Genomic DNA, 17,663 nt, shown 5'->3' with positions numbered 1-17,663 from the left:
CCCAATGTTCATCGGTGATCAGGGTTCGATGTCCCGTTTTGGATATGTTTTGAGTGCTTGGGAAAGGCACTTTACTCTGATTTTCCTCACCCCACCCAGGTGTGAATAATGATAATAATGATAATGATAATGAAATGATAATGATGGTGATGCTGATGACGATGATAATAATGATAATAGTTGTACTACTACTATTGCTATTACTACTACTTATATGAATGATGATAATGGTTATTGATAGTAGTAGTAGTACTAGCAGTAGTTGTAGCATTGCTGTTGTTCTTCTTATTGTCACTGTCATTCTCCCGATAATCTTATTATTATCAACGTTCCAGCACGAGCGCGTTGTATTCCACCCCGAGCAAGACTCGTGCCACCCGCCTGATGCTGATCAATGAGGTGGCTCTGGGAGAGTGTTGTGACGTCACCACCACCGACACCTCCCTCACCCGCCCCCCAGACGGCTATGACAGCATGCACGGGGTCGGCAAGAAACAGGACAATGCGTCACAGTTTGAGGCAAGTCTTTGAATTTTATTTATTTATTAAAAAAACTTTTTCTTGCCTGTCTTCTGCACCATTTCCTTAGCATTACTCCCATGCCGTTCATTTCGAATCACGCATACACAGCCACACCCAGGTTTGTCTGTCACAATCTCAGCGAGTGGAAGTCCACAGGGAACTGTCGGAAGTTAAGTCGCCAGGAGACCACACGTCAGTGGAGACCCTGCGCCGCTGCTGCTGAGTCATTTTGATGGTGTTTGGTGGTGTCTGTTCTCATTTAACATTTGCAAGACACCGCCTACAGAGCCCCCTACTGACAATAGTAGTTGCTTGGAGCAATTATCACGCATACTATACCGTAACCCACTGGTGCAGATTCTGGCAGGGGTCTGATTCCCTGCCCTGCGCAAACTACTGCCCTGCTGAAGGGGAGAAAACGAAGGTAGATACGCCAAGTTACCTTCCCCTAGTATATTCTTTCCCCTGTTCATGCCTTTCAGTAGAGTGCCCTCTACTTTCAGCAGCCATCTTCAATCCCTGAACTGTGTATCCAAGCGGCTAAGTCTTTTTTTTTTTTTTTGCATTTTTGTATTGTCTTTACTTTGATGATCTTGCATTGCATACTGTCATGTTTTCTGATAGGAAAAAAAAAATTTCTTTTCAGGATGATGAGTACGTGGTGTACAGTGTGAACCAGCAACGACTGAGGTACCTGGTTGAGTTTACCGTGGATGGGGAAAAGCCCGGTGCTCGTCTTGACGTCGGAGAAGAGGATGTCCAGATGGATTCAGACCTTCCTGCTCAGCTTGCTGACATCGGTGAGTTGGTGTTGTCTGTGTGGTGACGAGGTGAGTTGTCATATTAGTGAGTTGGTGTTGTCTGTGTGGTGACGTTGGTGAGTTGGTGTTGTTTGTGTTGTGACATTGGTGAGTTTGCGTTGTCTGTGTGGCGACGTGGTGAGTTGTCATATTAGTGAGTTGGTGTTGTCTGTGTGGTGACGTGGTGAGTTGTCATATTAGTGAGTTGGTGTTGTCTGTGTGGTGACATCAGTGAGTTGGTGTTGTTTGTGTTGTGACATTTGTGAGTTGGTGTTGTCTGTGTGGTGATGCTGGTGTGTTGGTGTTGTCTGTGTGGTGACATTGGTGTGTTGTTGTTGTCTGTGTGGTGATGTTGATGTGCTGGTGTTGTCTGTTGTCTGTGTGGTGATGCTGGTGTGTTGGTGTTGTCTGTGTGGTGACATTGATGTGCTGGTGTTGTCTGTGTGGTGACATTGGTGTGTTGTTGTTGTCTGTGTGGTGATGTTGATGTGCTGGTGTTGTCTTTGTGGTGATGTTGATGTGCTGGTGTTGTCTGTATGGTGACGTGGTGAGTTGTTGTTGTATTGGTGAGTTGGTGTTGCATTGGTGAGTTGGTGTTGTGTTTGTGGTGATGTTGGTGAGTTGGTGTTGTGTTTGTGGTGACGTTGGTGAGTTGGTGTTGTCTTTGTGGTGATGTTGGTGTTGTCTTTGTGGTGATGTTGGTGAGTTGGTGTTGTCTGTGCGGTGATGTTGGTGTGTTGGTGTTGTCTTTGTGGTGATGTTGGTGTGTTGGTGTTGTCTGTGTGGTGACGTTGGTGAGTTGGTGTTGTCTGTGTGGTGACATTAGTGATTTGTGTTGATTGTGTGGTGACATTGGTGAGTTGGTGTTGTCTGTGTGGTGACGTTGGTGAGTTGGTGTTGTCTTTGTGGTGATGTTGGTGAGTTGGTGTTGTCTGTGTGGTGACGTTGGTGAGTTGGTGTTGTCTGTGTGGTGACATTAGTGATTTGTGTTGATTGTGTGGTGACTTGGAGAGTTGGTGTTGTCTGTGTGGTGACATTAGTGATTTGTGTTGATTGTGTGGTGACTTGGAGAGTTGGTGTTGTCTGTGTGGTGACATTAGTGATTTGTGTTGATTGTGTGGTGACATTGGTGAGTTGGTGTTGTCTTTGTGGTGATGTTGGTGAGTTGGTGTTGTCTGTGTGGTGACATTGGTGAGTTGGTGTTGTCTGTGTGGTGATGTTGGTGTGTTGGTGTTGTCTGTGTGGTGACGTTGGTGAGTTGGTGTTGTCTGTGTGGTGACATTAGTGATTTGTGTTGATTGTGTGGTGACTTGGAGAGTTGGTGTTGTCTGTGTGGTGACATTGGTGAGTTGGTGTTGATTGTGTGGTGACTTGGAGAGTTGGTGTTGTCTGTGTGGTGACGTTGGTGAGTTGGTGTTGTCTGTGTGGTGACATTGGTGAGTTGGTGTTGTCTGTGTGGTGACATTGGTGAGTTGGTGTTGTCTGTGTGGTGATGTTGGTGAGTTGGTGTTGTCTGTGTGGTGACTTGGTGAGTTGTTGTCGCATTGGTGAGTTGGTGAGTTGGTGTTGTCTGTGTGGTGACTTGGTGAGTTGTTGTCGCATTGGTGAGTTGGAGAGTTGGTGTTGTCTGTGTGGTGACATTGGTGAATTGGTGTTGTCTTTGTCATCTGTGTGATGACATTCATGTTTAAGACCACTATGCAGGCCGATATGCATAGTTCATTTAATTACACATACTTAACTGTGACCCACTAGTGCAGACTCCGGCAGAGGTCTGATTCCTGTCCTGTGCAAACTACTACCCACCTATGCGGAGAAAACGAAAGTATCTACGGCCGATAACCGTTTTTATGTATATGTGTTGAAAATGTCACTGTCAAAGTAAATGAGCAAAATGCCAAACTGCACTGTACAGGTATATGTGCATATTTCATTTGAACATGTATTTGTTGTTGTGAGTACACTGTCACTTTGAAAAAAAAAAAAGATTTACAAAAGATGTGTAAGGATTTGTATTTTCATGCAACAGAACTTTTTGAAATTTTACTAACAACTTAAGTTCAGTGTCTTTGAGTTAAAGACTTTCAAAACAACAACAACAACAATAACAACCAATCAGCTTGAAGTTTATGATGATAAAAAAAAAAGAAGAAAAAAGAACAGACTGACTTTTTACTGTAAGGATTACACATCTTATAGTTTTACTTTGCTTCCTTGTGAAGAGATTTTTTTGACACTGACAAAACGTACTTAGGAAGTCTCTGCTATATGTGTGTATTCAGATTTGCGTGTGTACTTAGTCTCTGAGATGGAAACGTAGGCCATCTACTATGTATGTGCAGATTTGTGTGTACTTAGTCTCTGAGATTGAAATGGAGGCCCTCTGCTATGTGTGTGCAGATTTGCATGTATTGTTAAAATGTATGTATGCAGTGTGTGTGTGTGTGTGTGTGTGTGTGTGTGTGTGTGTGTGTGTGTGTACGTGTGTGTGTGTAGTCATATTTTGGTGTGTGTATGTAACATAGATGTAATGTTTTATGTTAACAAAGCATTTTTGTAAGCACCTAGAGCAGATTTCTGGATAGTGTGCTATATAAGTATCCATTATTATTATTATTATTATTATTAAAGGAGGCCCTCCGCTATGTGTGTGCAGATTTGCATGTACTTAGTCTTGAGATTGAAATGGAGGCCTTTTGCTATGTGTGTGCAGATTTGCGTGTACTTAGTCTTGAGATTGAGTGTGCGGGTGCGTGTGTGTGTGTGTGCGTGTGTGTGTGTGTGTGTGTGTGTGTGGTCATATTTTGGTGTATGTATGTAACATAGATGTAATGTTTTATGTTAACAAAGCGTTTTTGTAAAGCACCTAGAGCAGATTTCTGGATAGTGTGCTATATAAGTATCCATTATTATTATTATTATTATTATTAAAGGAGGCCCTCTGCTATGTGTGTGCAGATTTGCATGTACTTAGTCTTGAGATTGAAACGGAGGCCCAGCGCTATGTGTGTGCAGATTTGCATGTACTTAGTCTTGAGATTGAAACAGAGGCCCAGCGCTATGTGTGTGCAGAGTTGCATGTACTTAGTCTTGAGATTGAAACGGAGGCCTTCTGCTATGTGTGTGCAGATTTGCATGTACTTAGTCTTGAGATTGAAACAGAGGCCCTCCGCTATGTGTGTGCAGATTTGCATGTACTTAGTCTTGAGACTGAAATGGAGGCCCTCCGCTATGTGTGTGCAGATTTGCATGTACTTAGTCTTGAGATTGAAACGGAGGCCCTCCGCTATGTGTGTGCAGATTTGCATGTACTTAGTCTTGAGATTGAAATGGAAGCCCTCCGCTATGTGTGTGCAGATTTGCGTGTACTTAGTCTTAAGATTGAAACAGAGGCCCTCCGCTATGTGTGTGCAGATTTGCGTGACGTGGAGGGAGTTATGGACCCACTGAGCCGTGTTAAGCCAGGTCTGGTGGCCAACAATTGCGTGTACTTAGTCTTGAGATTGAAATGGAGGCGGCCATCTGCTATGTGTGTGCAGATTTGCATGTACTTAGTCTTGAGATTGAAATGGAGGCCCTCCGCTATGTGTGTGCAGATTTGCATGTACTTAGTCTTGAGATTGAAAGGGAGGCCTTCCGCTATGTGTGTGCAGATTTGCGTGACGTGGAGGGAGTTATGGACCCACTGAGCCGTGTCAAGCCAGGTCTGGTGGCCGACAAAGCAGAGGGGGAGGTGCAGCTGAAGGCTGTTCATGTCCGTGCCAGACTTGTGGATCTCGCTGCACAGGCAAGGGGGTGAATGAGTAATGAGATGGAGGAGAGAATGTGAGCGCGTGTGTGTGTGTGTGTGTGTGTGTGTGTGTGTTGTGTGTGTGTGTGTGTGTGTAGTGTGTGTGTGTTGTGTGTTGTGTGTGTGTTGTGTGTGTGTTTGTGTATGTTTGTTCTTTAATTTAATGTCTTTTCACTTTGAGTGATATTAGATGTGCCATGTGTGTGTGTGTGTGTGTGTGTGTGTGTGTGTGTGTGTGTGTGTGTGTGTGTGAGATTTGGGATTGGAGATATTGGTTAAAGGGGATAGCAAGACCAAAAAGAAAAAGAAAAAAGAAAAAAAAAAAGGATAAACTAGAACAATGGAGTCAACAATTCGTAAATATCTGTGTAACGGCAATTAACAACATAAACACCAATATAGACACACACACAAAAAAAAAAAAAATCAATAAAATTCAATAACGGAAGATTGCAGCAATTTCAGTCAACAGTAATTGGTTGGACATTATTTCTTTTATGTTTTGCTCTGAAAATGTTCAAACTTTACATGACTCTGGAAATGTAGATGTTTTAGAAAAAAGGAGTTGAATGATTATCAGCTTCAAAGTCTACCTGCTGAATGCGCGTGGTTATATGTTGTGCATGGATCATTTGAATGCAAGAGCAAGAAAATGAGTGTGAGTAAGCGTGTGAAATGAATCACAGCTAAGTGCTTCAAAGTCTTTGCGCTGTTTACATATGATGAATGAATCATTTGCAAAGTCTAAAGATTTGTGTTTCTCTGTTTCCTTGGTCCAAACTGAAAGATATCAGATTGATAATATTTGTCACACCAACATGCATGCTTGCCAGATGAATGTTCAGCTTGTCCACAAGTAATGTTGTGCAGAAGGAGAGAGGGAGAGAGAATGAATGAATGAATCTTTATTTTCCAACAGTGAAGACATTAGCACTTTCGCCGACTTGCACATCTGCCGTTGTTCTAAGAGACACACTAACATATACGCATATAAATGTTGTTATACTTAATACTTAATACATGTATAATGTACAAGTATAACACAGCGTCAAACTGAAAGACACAACATCGCTCACATCTGTACGAAACGGAAGCGAGTAACACATGCACACACACACACACACACACACACACACACACCCACACACGCACACATTCACACACCAAGGGAAAAACAACAACAAAAGCCTAGCATGAGAGAGAGAGAGAGAGAGAGAGAGAACGCAAGAACGCAAGAACGCAAGAATTTTAATGTAAGGTCACCGACCTGTATACATTTTGGGTGCACGTGTTGCACACACAGCTTAACTAAAATAAAATAGGAAGAACGAAAACAATCCACATAATACACAGTGAGCTCACTGAGAACAAGTAAACTAAATGAAAAGCACAAGGCTGATATGTCTGTTTAGGGCTGAAAGTACTCTTCTCTCAGTCTTAATGCATAAAAAACAAACATTGCAACATCTCTGGTCACATTACAACTTTCGTTTTGCAGCAGAAATGATAATGACAGATTTCTAATATGTTGCATATGCTTGAGCAAATATTTCCTTCTAATATCATCATATAATGGACAAGCTGTTAGTACATGTAGTTCGTTCTCTATTCTACCACCACATGGGCAGTTTTTCAAAACATCACAATAACGCTGATTTATTTTTAGTTCATTTATACCAAAACGGAACTTAATGAAGGCTGATCTAAATTTACTGATGGTAAGATCAGATAAGTATTTTTCAGGTTGTAATAAGGATTTGAATGACCTATATGTTTCATAACGATTACTTCCGTTGAGTTTGCTTGCCCAATCCTGTTTAAAGCCATCTATCATGCGTTGTTTGAATATTTTAAGAAAAACATTTACATCCCCAACCCCGCCATTTATCCAAACTTCTGAAAACCCATAAATGTCTAAGCAATGTTTCAGTCCATCTGCCCAGTTTCTTGAAGACATATCAGCATTGTATGTCATCTTATTTACGTTCATTAGGTACGCCTGTTTCGGGATTCTCGATAGAGACATTTGATTTAGCTTAAACCAGTATCGCAAAGTACTGATGCAACTATCAATGTATAATGGATATCGACCAAGATCACCATAGATCATTACATTTGGGGTGAGAGAGAGAGAGAGAGAGAGAGAGAGAGAGACAGACAGACAGACAGACAGACAGACAGGCAGGCAGGCAGGCAGGCAGAGAGAGAGAGAGCGGGTGGAGGTGGGGGGTAGGGGGGGCAGAGAGACAAATAGACAGACAGAAAGAGCGAGAGAGACAGACAGACAGACAGACAGACAAGCAAGCAGATAGAAAAGAGAGAGAGGGAGTGGAAAAAAAATAGGACAGCCAGACAGATGAAAAATAGAAAGAAAGAAAAGAAAGAAAGATACAGACAGACAGACACAGAAGCAGGAAAAACAACACAAAAACAACCACAACAACAACAACAAACAACGAAAATCTTACCCTCAGTGTTCATGCGATGCAGGTCGTGGTCCTGCAAGAGTACCACAACAAGAGCAGGACGGCCATCGAAGCCAAGTACGTGTTCCCCCTGGGCGACGGTGCGGCGGTGTGCGGGTTTGAGGCCTTCATCAACGACAAGCACATCGTCGGGGAGGTGAAGGAGAAGGAGACGGCCCACCGAGAGTACAAACAGGCAGTCCGTGAGGGACACGGAGCCTACCTCATGGACCAGGATGAGGAGACGCCGGTATGAGACAGGGAGGGAGGGAGAGGGAGGGGAGGGGACGAAGAGGGGGCTAGAGAGAGAGAGGGAGGGAGAGAGAGAAGGGGAGAAGGGGAGAGAGAGATAGAAGGGGAAAGAGAGAGAGGAGAGAGAGAGAAGGGGAGAGAGAGAGAGGAGGGAGAGGAGAAGGGGAGAGAGAGAAGGGAGAAGTGGAGAGAGAGAAGGAGGGAGAGAGAGAAGGGGAGAGAGGAGAGGGGGAGAGAGAGAGATAGAAGGAGGGAGAAAGAGAAGAGAGAGAGGAGGGAGAAAGAGGAGACGAGAGGGAGAGAAGGAGGGGGAGAGAGGATGGAGAGGGAGGGAGAGAGGGAAGAAGGAAGAGAAGGAATGAGGGAGAGAGAGGGAGAGAGAGAAAGAGTATAAACAGGCAGTTTGTGAGGGACACGGAGCCTACCTCATGGACCAGGATGAGGAAACGCCGGTATGAGACAGGGAGGGAGGGGAGGGGAGATAGAAGATGAGAGAGAAGAAGGGAGAGAAGGAGAGGGAGAGAGAGAGGGAAGAAGGGGGAGAGAGAAAGGGAAGAAGGGGGAGAGAGAGAGGGAGAGAGAGAAGGGGAGAAAGAAAGAAGGGGAGAGAGAGAGAGAAGGAGGGAGAGGGAGAAGGGGAGAGAGAGAGAAGGTGAGAGAGAGAAGAGAGAGGAGGGAGAAAGAGAAGGGGAGAGAGAGAGAAGGAGGGAGAGTGAGGGGAGAGAGAGAGAAAGGGAGAGAGAGAGAAGGGGGAGAGAGAGAGGGAAGAAGGGAGAGAAGGAATGAGGGAGAGAGAGGGAGAGAGAGGGAGAATGCAAACAGGCAGTCGGTGAGGGACATGGTGCATGCCTCATTGACCAGGATGAGGATACACCGGCAGAAGCATTTCTTGTTCTGATATTGTGTTTCTTTAATATTCATGTTATTTTACAAAGTGTGTGTGTGTGTGTGTGTGTGTGTGTGTGTGTGTGTGTGGAGGGTAAGGGTTACTTGCTTGTGTGTATTAAGCTTTACGCAATGCTTTTTTTTATCTTTTGTCCAACGTTTGTCATGGTGCGAGTGTGTTGGGCTTGGCTGTTGGCTGAGATATTGTGAAGGGTGAGTGAGGAGCTTGTGGATGGACAGTTCAATTTCCAAATGGATGAATAAAGATGTATTGTATTGTATTGTATTGTATCGTATTGAACTACAACAACGACGGGCGCAATAGCCGAGTGGTTAAAGCGTTGGACTGTCAGTCTGAGGGTCCCGGGTTCGAATCATGGTGACGGCGCCTGGTAGGTAGAGGGTGGAGATTTTTACGATCTCCCAGGTCAACATATGTGCAGACCTGCTTGTGCCTGAACCCCCTTCGTGTGTATAAGCAAGCAGAAGATCAAATATGCATGTTAATGATCCTGTAATTCATGTCAGCGTTTGGTGGATTATGGAAACAAGAACATACCCAGCATGCATACCCCCAAAAACGGAGTATGGCTGCCTACATGGCGGGGTAAAAACGGTCATACACGTAAAAGCCCACTCGTGTGCATACGAGTGAACGCAGAAGAAGAAGAAGAAGAACTACAACAACATAATCATTACAGGACATCTTCACAGTCAGTGTGGGTAACCTCCCTCCCAATGCCACCGTCCTCATCAAGATCACGTACGTTGCGGAGCTTCAGGTGGAGGCAGAGCTCATCAGCTTCCGTCTGCCCGGCAGTGTGGCCCCCTGGAAAGAGGACGCTGCCGCCAGAGATAAAACTCAGGTTTGGAGAAGAGATATTTTGTGCATGAGCATGTGTATGACTGTCAAAATTGTGTGGGCATGAGTATGTGTGTGTGATGTTATACTGTTATTATCTAATTTGACAGTTATATTCTTATGCTACTAATTTACTTTATTCCCATTAAAAAAAACAACAATATATGATCTTGTTTTGGACACACCTCTTCTTACAAGAATTTGGCCTCAATGAATGAATTATGTTTCTGCTTCTAAAAAAAAAAGATAAGAGAGAGGGAGAGAGGGGAGGGGAGGGGGGGGGGAATAAATGAAAACTAACGTTTGGTGTACTGGTGTTATCACGACTTTGTTGTCTGGAATCTGGCCTTTAATGAGTTAAACAGCAACATATTTTAACTCTTTCAGCAGAGTTGCATGACACACAGATGGAGACAGGCACACACAGTTACAGCAGAGTTGTCTTTCTCAGACAGTGGCAGTGATGCACATTTTCACTTCAGTCTGGCAATATCAGTCTAGGAAATTCTAGGGAATTCTTTGCAAGGGGAAGCTGTTGAAAAGAAGAAAAGAGCCTCCTTTGCAAGGGAAGCTGTTGAAAAGAAGAAAAGAGCCTCCTTTGCAAGGGAAGCTGTTGAAAAGAAGAACAGACCCTTCTTTGCAAGGGAAACAGTTGAAAAGAAATGAACCTTCTTTGCAAGGGGAAGCTGTTGAAAAGAAGAAAAGAGCCTTCTTTGCAAGGGAAACAGTTGAAAAGAAGAAAAGAGCCTCCTTTGCAAGGGAAGCTGTTGAAAAGAAAAGAACGTTCTTTGCCAGGGAAATAAACTTTCTTGTCCTTCTTTTTGTGCTTTGGTGAATATTTGTACTGGTTTGTGGTGAACAGGACAAACTGGACACTCACAAAGTGAAGAGCGGCCAGACCAGTGTCCAAGTTGCCGTGGAGATGCCCTTTGACATCAAGAGCCTGGAGTGTCCCACTCATTCTGTCAAAGTTAAGGTGAGTGGGGACTTGCAAAGGTGGAAGGGTTTGCTCCACTTTGTGTGTGTGTTATCAGCTTCTTCAGATTTCAAAGTAGTAATCATAAGCTGGAAATAGAAACAGGGAGACACAAAGGCATACCGCGAGAGTTACGGCTTTGTAATGTTTGTAACATGTCTGTGATTGGGGATGAGTTTCATTTTATAATGGAATGTCCCAGTTATGATCAGTTACGAAATAGATATGTTCCGAAAAAATATTTGTCTCCAAAATCGGTTTTTAATTTTTGTAATATGCTCAAAGGAGGCAAAAAAGTCATCTTAGCTGTAAGTAAGATGATGAGATCTGCAAATGTTACCAAGCTACACTTTTGGAGTGTGTTTTCTCAACTTTTTACGACATTGTTTTGCATTTGGAAATGTTTGTTCTGGGCATAAAAACATTATTTTGCAGTAATCCTCCACACTCCAATAGGAGTGAAAGCATAATTAAAACTTGAAACTTGAAACTTGTGTGTGTGTGTGTGTGTGTGTGTGTGTGTGCCAAGCACCTAGTCTAACTGAATTTTACATGTACTGCCCCCTGGATGGCCATAAAAGGCTGTTGGGACCTTTTAACCTCTAACAGAGATGCCAACTGTTACAATTTTGCTGTATTTTGTAACGTTCGATCGCATTTTGTTCTGACGTTACGTCAACGTCAAAATTGTTCCGAAAAGTTCATTTTCAGCTTCATTGCATGGTCACATGCTTTCTTGCCATTACGTTACCCAGATACTGTAGACCTTTCGATCACGAGGCCAAGGCAGTCACTACTGATCCTGGTCTCATGTGATGCTGCTGATGGGCGCAATAGCCGAGTGGTTAAAGCATTGGACTGTCAAACTGAGGGTCTCGGGTTCGAATCACGGTGACGGCGCCTGGTGGGTGAAGGGTGGAGATTTTTACGATCCTCCAGGTCAACATATGTGCAGACCTCCTAGTGCCTGAACCCTCTTCGTGTGTATACGCAAGCAGAAGATCAAATACGCACGTTAAAGATCCTGTAATCCATGTCAGCGTTCAGTGGGTTATGGAAACAAGAACATACCCAGCATGCACACCCCCAAAAACTGAGTATGGCAGCCTACATGGCAGGGTAAAAACGGTCATACACGTGGAAACCCACTCGTGTGCATACGAGTGAACGCAGAAGAAGAAGAAGAAGATGCTGCTCAGCTAATCGTGTGCATGTTTACATTGTTCGTAAGCCTTGTAGATAAAATGTATGTTTGCTGATGTGGCTCAGAGTCCGAGTGTTCCTACCAAATTCAAAATGTACCTACCAAATTTCCTGACTGTTCCGTTCCTACAAACACTTGACAGGGTTTGGCATCTCTGCTCTAAATCTTGAACCTTTTAAAATTCACGATGGATATCAAAACTTTGCCAGGGAATGTGGAGTGATGGCCTAGAGGAAACGCGTCCGCCTAGGAAGCGAGAGAATCTGAACACACTGGTTCGAATCATGGCTCAGCTGCCGATATTTTCTCCCCCTCCGCTAGACCTTGAGTGGTGGTCTGGACGCTAGTCATTCGGATGAGATGATAAACCGAGGTCCCGTGTGCAGCATGCACTTAGCGCACGTAAAAGAACCGATGGCAACAAAAGGGTTGTTCCTGGCAAAATTCAGTAGAAAAATCCACTTTGATAGGAAGAACAAATAAAACTGCACGCAGGAAAAAAAAAAAAAAAAAAAAAAAAAGGGCGGCGCTGTAGTATAGCGACGCGCTGTCCCTGGGGAGAGCAGTCGGAATTTCACACAGTGAAATCAGTTGTGATGAAAAGAAATACAAATGCAAACAAATGCAAAACTGTTTTCTTTCCTGAACTCCTTGCAGAGGACGGCCTCCAAAGCTGTGGTGGAGCTGAGGGCGGGTCAGGACGTTCAGGACGGCTTCCAGCTGCTGGTGGGGCTGGCCGAGATCCATGTGCCCAGGATGTGGGTGGAGAGACACCCTGACAAACCTGACCACCAGGTGGGTGGGGTATGGAGTGGGTGGGGGTGGGGCTGGCCGAGATCCATGTGCCCAGGATGTGGGTGGAGAGACACCTTGACAAACCTGACCACCAGGTGGGTGGGGTATGGAGTGGGTGGGGGTGGGGCTGGCCGAGATCCATGTGCCCAGTATGTGGGTGGAGAGACACCCTGACAAACCTGACCACCAGGTGGGTGGGTGGGGGTGGGGTATTGGGTATAGGGAGGGAAGGGAGAGAAGGGAGGGAGGAGTTCTGTTCAGAGAGAGAGAGAGGAGGGAGGGGAAGAGAGGGAAGGGGAAGAGATGTGAGAGAAAGAGAGACTGTGAATGGGGCTGTGGGTGGGGTGGAGTTCTGCACAGAAAGAGAGGGGGAGAGAGGAGGGATGAGTGGAGATGTTGAATGAAACAGAGAAAAAAACCAACAACAAAAAATCCACACGCTCAGCGTGCAGCCACCCTCTCACTAAAATGGACAATGCCTGCCAAATTCATGGTTTAGACATTGTCGCATGTGTGAAATTTCTGGGAAGTTGCTGCCAGCGAACATGGAAAAAGATGAATTTTTTAAATATGTTTTTTATTCATCAAATCATATTTTAGTAACTGATCCTATTCCTTCTTTGTGATGCCAAAAATTATCACGCAGTATGAAAGCTATTAATGAAATTGCAAGTCATATTAGAACAGTTCTCTTCCTAATTGTTATTGGTTAGGAATCACACAATGATATCGACTGTCTACTTGTTCATCTTCACTTTGTGATTATTTGTGCAGGCATGCATGTGGATCTTTTTGCCCAGAGTTTGAAGCTGGGTCAGGTTTGATTGCCCCACTCGTACATCTGCTATTTTTGTGATGCATTTGTGCAGGCATGCATGTTGACCTTTTACCCGGAGTTCGAAGTTGGGTCAGAGGACACACCCGAGGTCATTATTTTGTTGGATGTGTCCAACTCGATGAAGGGGACTTCTCTGCAAAGTGCGAAAAAAGTGGCGCTTCTGGCTCTGAACAACGTGGAGCCTGCCTGGACGTTCAATGTCGTTGTGTTCGGCACCCGTGAGTCAGCTGTTTTCAGTGATATACATGATTGTGTGTGTGTGTGTGTGTGTGTGTGTGTGTGTGTGTGTGTGTGTGTGTGTGTGTGTGTGTGGTTTCTATTTCTGTTTAAAAAAAACAACAACAACCAGACCTAAACTAAAAGAAACAGTTTGCTGACTACATTTCTACTGCAGTTGCCAAGAAACTGTGAGTGAACGATGGCCTGAAAATGTGTGGAATACCAGAACCTTAACTATAAATCAAAACTCTATGTGCACATAAGGTATGGTGACACATTTAGTTTTTAGTTTTCATATATTTTCCAGGTTTGTTTTCACTTGCGTTTACAGACAATATGTAACATGTATTCAGAAAGTATTGTGAACCAGTGTGTTAAGTAAGTCTAAAACTATCCAAAATTGATAGCCTGTTCATTTTCTTTTCAGAAAAGTATGGGTTACTTGCAGTAGTTTGCATGCTGGAAATTTTTGTTGATTATTGCCTTTCCCAACCAAAAAACACATTACAAATCAGAAGCACAATCCAAAATAATGCCTGGCACTGAAGAGGTTAATAATAGAACAGATAAGGATATCAAGCTGAAACATGAAATATGAAATGTGATGATAGAGACTCCCCCATAGAGATTAAAATTTTCTCCCCATTTCAGCTATTGATTAAACTGGGATATGAGAGTTTAGTTTTGATTCACTGATGTACAAGGGACCAATGATAACATTCAGTTCAGTGACAGATTTGCTAACCTTTGGAACTCCTTCATCACAAGAAAAGAAAAGAAAAGTAAGCAAAACCGTTGACAGCCCAGCTTCAAAGTCTTTTAGATAGTAAGCAGGATTGATTAGACTTGTTTCTTTGAATCAGATGTTTGAATTTGGACACCAGGTGTTTGAAATAATGTGGAAAGAAAAGTTAGAAATAAATTAAAACTAGTAATGAGATTAAATACTTTGTGTCTTGGGTTCAGTCAGTCCCTTCTACTTTCACAGCTAGATCTTTTTGGCATGATCTTTTTTTAGTACTGCGTCGTTTGTTAACGCCCAGTGAAATCATTCTGTTTTCAGGCTATGCAGAGCTGTTTCCTAACAGTCAAACACGATCAGAGGAAAACATAGCCAAAGCAGAAAAATTCATCCAGGTATGAATTGCAATTCATGAAGGGGAAGCAGCAAAGGGAATGGGGATTTGTAGAGGAAACAGGGGGTGGGTGAGTGGAAATGGTGCAAGGTTTATCCTGTCATGAGGGTCCTTTTAGTTTCAGGGGGTGGGCGAGTGGAAATGGTGCAAGGTTTGTCCTGTCATGAGGGTCCTTTTAGTATTATCTTAATCATTGTCACTGGATTTTGTGCAGTTTCAGTTTGAAAGAGTTAGAATATGATGTGAACAACCCAAAGCCCCACTTATAGAAATGAGTGAACATGTTAGACACAATCCACTAACATAGAAGAAGAAGAAAAAAGAAGAAATGCATGGCAATGTAAACTGTCAAGAAAAAAAGAAGAAAAATAACGTAACAAATGTTCACACTGCAGACGAAATAACTCAAAAAAGATTTGCTCGTGATATTTGGGAAAAAGAGGCTGTTGGGTTTAAAAACATTCATAATTCTGAAGAAATGACACTGATGCATGGAAGTGTTTGTATTTTTGGAGGAGGAGGAATTTTGTTGAATGTCCTGTCACACATACTAGTGTTAGAGTATTGATTTTCACATTTGTGCGAGTTATTGTTTAGAAGAGGAGGGGGAGGGGGATGAATGGTGAGTTGATGGAGGGTGGAATTTTGAAACAGATATTTAAGAAAAATTACAGAAAATTACTGAATGTACTTCTTAGAAGAGAAGTCATTAATCTAACAAGCGAAACCACTGATAATGAATGCAAACATATTTCTGGAAGAGTGATGCATGCCAGTGAAAGAGAACGTTCCTGTTCCAGACGGCCACAGCTGACATGGGAAACACAGAAGTGTTCCGCCCCTTGCACGCCTTCTTCCTGCTTCCCCCGGCAGAGGGCGCCACCAGAAATGTGCTGCTCATCTCGGATGGACACCTGAACAATGAAACGGCTGTTTTGTCGGACGCTGGCAAAAACTACCAGCAGACACGCATCTTCACGTTTGGTGTCAGGTCTGTGGAGAAAAGGAATTCAACGAAATTGATATTTGTTTTTTTTTTTTTTTTTTTTTTTTAGACAGACATAAGCATCACAAGAAGAAGAGAGTATTTTGTATTATGTCCGTATTCATTTTGTATTATGTCCACATTCATCTTCATGTTTGGTGTCTGGTCTGTGGAGAAAAAGAATTCAACAAAATTGTTTTGTTTTGTTTTAGACAGACACAAGCATCACAAAAAGAAGAAAGTGCTTGTGGTGTGTCCATATTTTGCCTGCTAAGTGTTGCTGCCAGTGCCGTACAGTTTTTTTCGAAAATGCACACATGCATGTGTGCATGTGCACACAGACAACCTTGTCAGTGTAATGACCATTGCACATATATGATTATGCACACGTGCACTCATGCTTCCATGTAAATACACAAAAACACACATACTCACTCACATTCACACAACTCGACCCACATGTTCCCATACCCACATTCACACTCTCACACGTTCACACACATACACCCTCCCCATCGCCCCCCCCCCCCACATACATGGATACACATAAACATTCGCACACACTCACACACAGACACACACAGACACACACACACACACACACGCACACACACCACACCACACCACACCACACACCACACCACACCACACCACACCACACCACACCACACACACACACACACACACACACACACTCTAAGTGCAAACAAAACATGTGAACTGCATGTTATTTCAGCCCAGGTACATTTGCAGCCCAGCTGTACACAGTTTCGGAGTTAGCACCTGTACAAAAAAACACAGCTCTTCTTTGTCACTTTGGCATCACCAGAGTGACGGGCGCAATAGCCGATTGGTTAAAGCGTTGGACTGTCAAACTGAGGGTCCCGGTTTCGAATCACGGTGATGGCGCCTGGTGGGTAAAGAGTGGAGATTTTTACGATCTCCCAGGTCAACATATGTGCAGACCTGCTAGTGCCTGAACCCCGTTCGTGTGTATATGCAGGCAGAAGATCAAATACGCACGTTAAAGATCCTGTAATCCATGTCAGCGTTCGGTGGGTTATGGAAACAAGAACATACCCAGCATGCACACCCCCGAAAACGGAGTATGGCTGCCTACATGGCGGGGTAAAAACGGTCATACACGTAAAAGCCCACTCGTGTACATACAAGTGAACACAGAAGAAGAAGAAGAAGGCATCACCAGAGATGGCATAATTTCCCCCATCTCTCTGTTTTTTTTCAGCCCCACCTGCAATATGTACACCCTAAAAGCACTGGCCCGAGTCTCGGCTGGAGATTTTGAGTTCTTTGACACCAAAGTCAAGTCCAAATGGGAGGAGAAAGTGAAACGGCAGCTGGGGAAAGCAAGGCAGCCGGGCCTGACATCGGTAGCGGTGGAGTGGCGCCAGTACGACGATAACTTGCCGAAGCCTGTGCAAGCGCCGCGACGCATTACTGCCCTGTTTAATGGGACCCGGCAGGTCATCTATGGATTTGTGCCTAACTGTACCATGGTGAGTCGGTCTGTGTCTTTTTTGGTAAATTTGTATGGTTATGCTCGCTGCTTTATGGGGGAGGGGGCAGGGGGATTCGTCCAGTGATGCTGATTGTCTTTCGTCAGGTAGATAGAGTGGCAAAAACTGTTTCGTCTGATGAATATGTCTAGTCATACTCGTTAGCAGCACCATTACTGATCACCCCATATTTCCATGGTTTTGTCTTGTCCAGTGATGGTCATTGTCTTGTCTGTGGAAAATTTGTACAATGACACTGTACTTACATGGTAAATTTGTCCATTGATATTGTGGTAAATGTTCTGCTTCTGATACCAGGCTATTGAAAAGAAGAAGCAACAGTCAGGATCACTCATTGTGGAACAGACTGCCAGAAAAATTGTGACATTCTGTCTTGCTAAATTCTTTTAAAGCCTG

At 43.8% G+C, this 17,663-nt stretch overlaps 1 protein-coding gene across 6 annotated transcripts in view; it reads left to right on the top strand.

Annotated features, from left to right (window-relative positions):
• Positions 1 to 17,663, top strand: part of LOC143282718 (protein mono-ADP-ribosyltransferase PARP4-like) — a 91,127-nt gene that overhangs the window by 18,524 nt on the left and 54,940 nt on the right. For all 6 annotated transcript variants that reach the window (XR_013055297.1, XR_013055296.1, XM_076588437.1 and 3 more), the window contains exons 12-22: positions 336 to 519; positions 1,169 to 1,322; positions 4,976 to 5,109; positions 7,603 to 7,827; positions 9,416 to 9,580; positions 10,439 to 10,552; positions 12,414 to 12,551; positions 13,421 to 13,607; positions 14,672 to 14,745; positions 15,545 to 15,735; positions 16,976 to 17,246. Coding sequence is in view for 4 of the 6 variants with exons in the window: in XM_076588437.1 (XP_076444552.1) it covers positions 336 to 519; positions 1,169 to 1,322; positions 4,976 to 5,109; positions 7,603 to 7,827; positions 9,416 to 9,580; positions 10,439 to 10,552; positions 12,414 to 12,551; positions 13,421 to 13,607; positions 14,672 to 14,745; positions 15,545 to 15,735; positions 16,976 to 17,246 (1,837 nt within the window). In the remaining 2 variants the exon portion in view is untranslated. The remainder of the gene's footprint in view (positions 1 to 335; positions 520 to 1,168; positions 1,323 to 4,975; positions 5,110 to 7,602; positions 7,828 to 9,415; positions 9,581 to 10,438; positions 10,553 to 12,413; positions 12,552 to 13,420; positions 13,608 to 14,671; positions 14,746 to 15,544; positions 15,736 to 16,975; positions 17,247 to 17,663) is intronic.

Source organism: Babylonia areolata, chromosome 6 (assembly GCF_041734735.1).
Source record: "Babylonia areolata isolate BAREFJ2019XMU chromosome 6, ASM4173473v1, whole genome shotgun sequence".
Lineage (NCBI taxonomy): Eukaryota > Metazoa > Mollusca > Gastropoda > Neogastropoda > Buccinidae > Babylonia > Babylonia areolata.
This window is presented reverse-complemented; position numbering and strand designations above follow the sequence as displayed.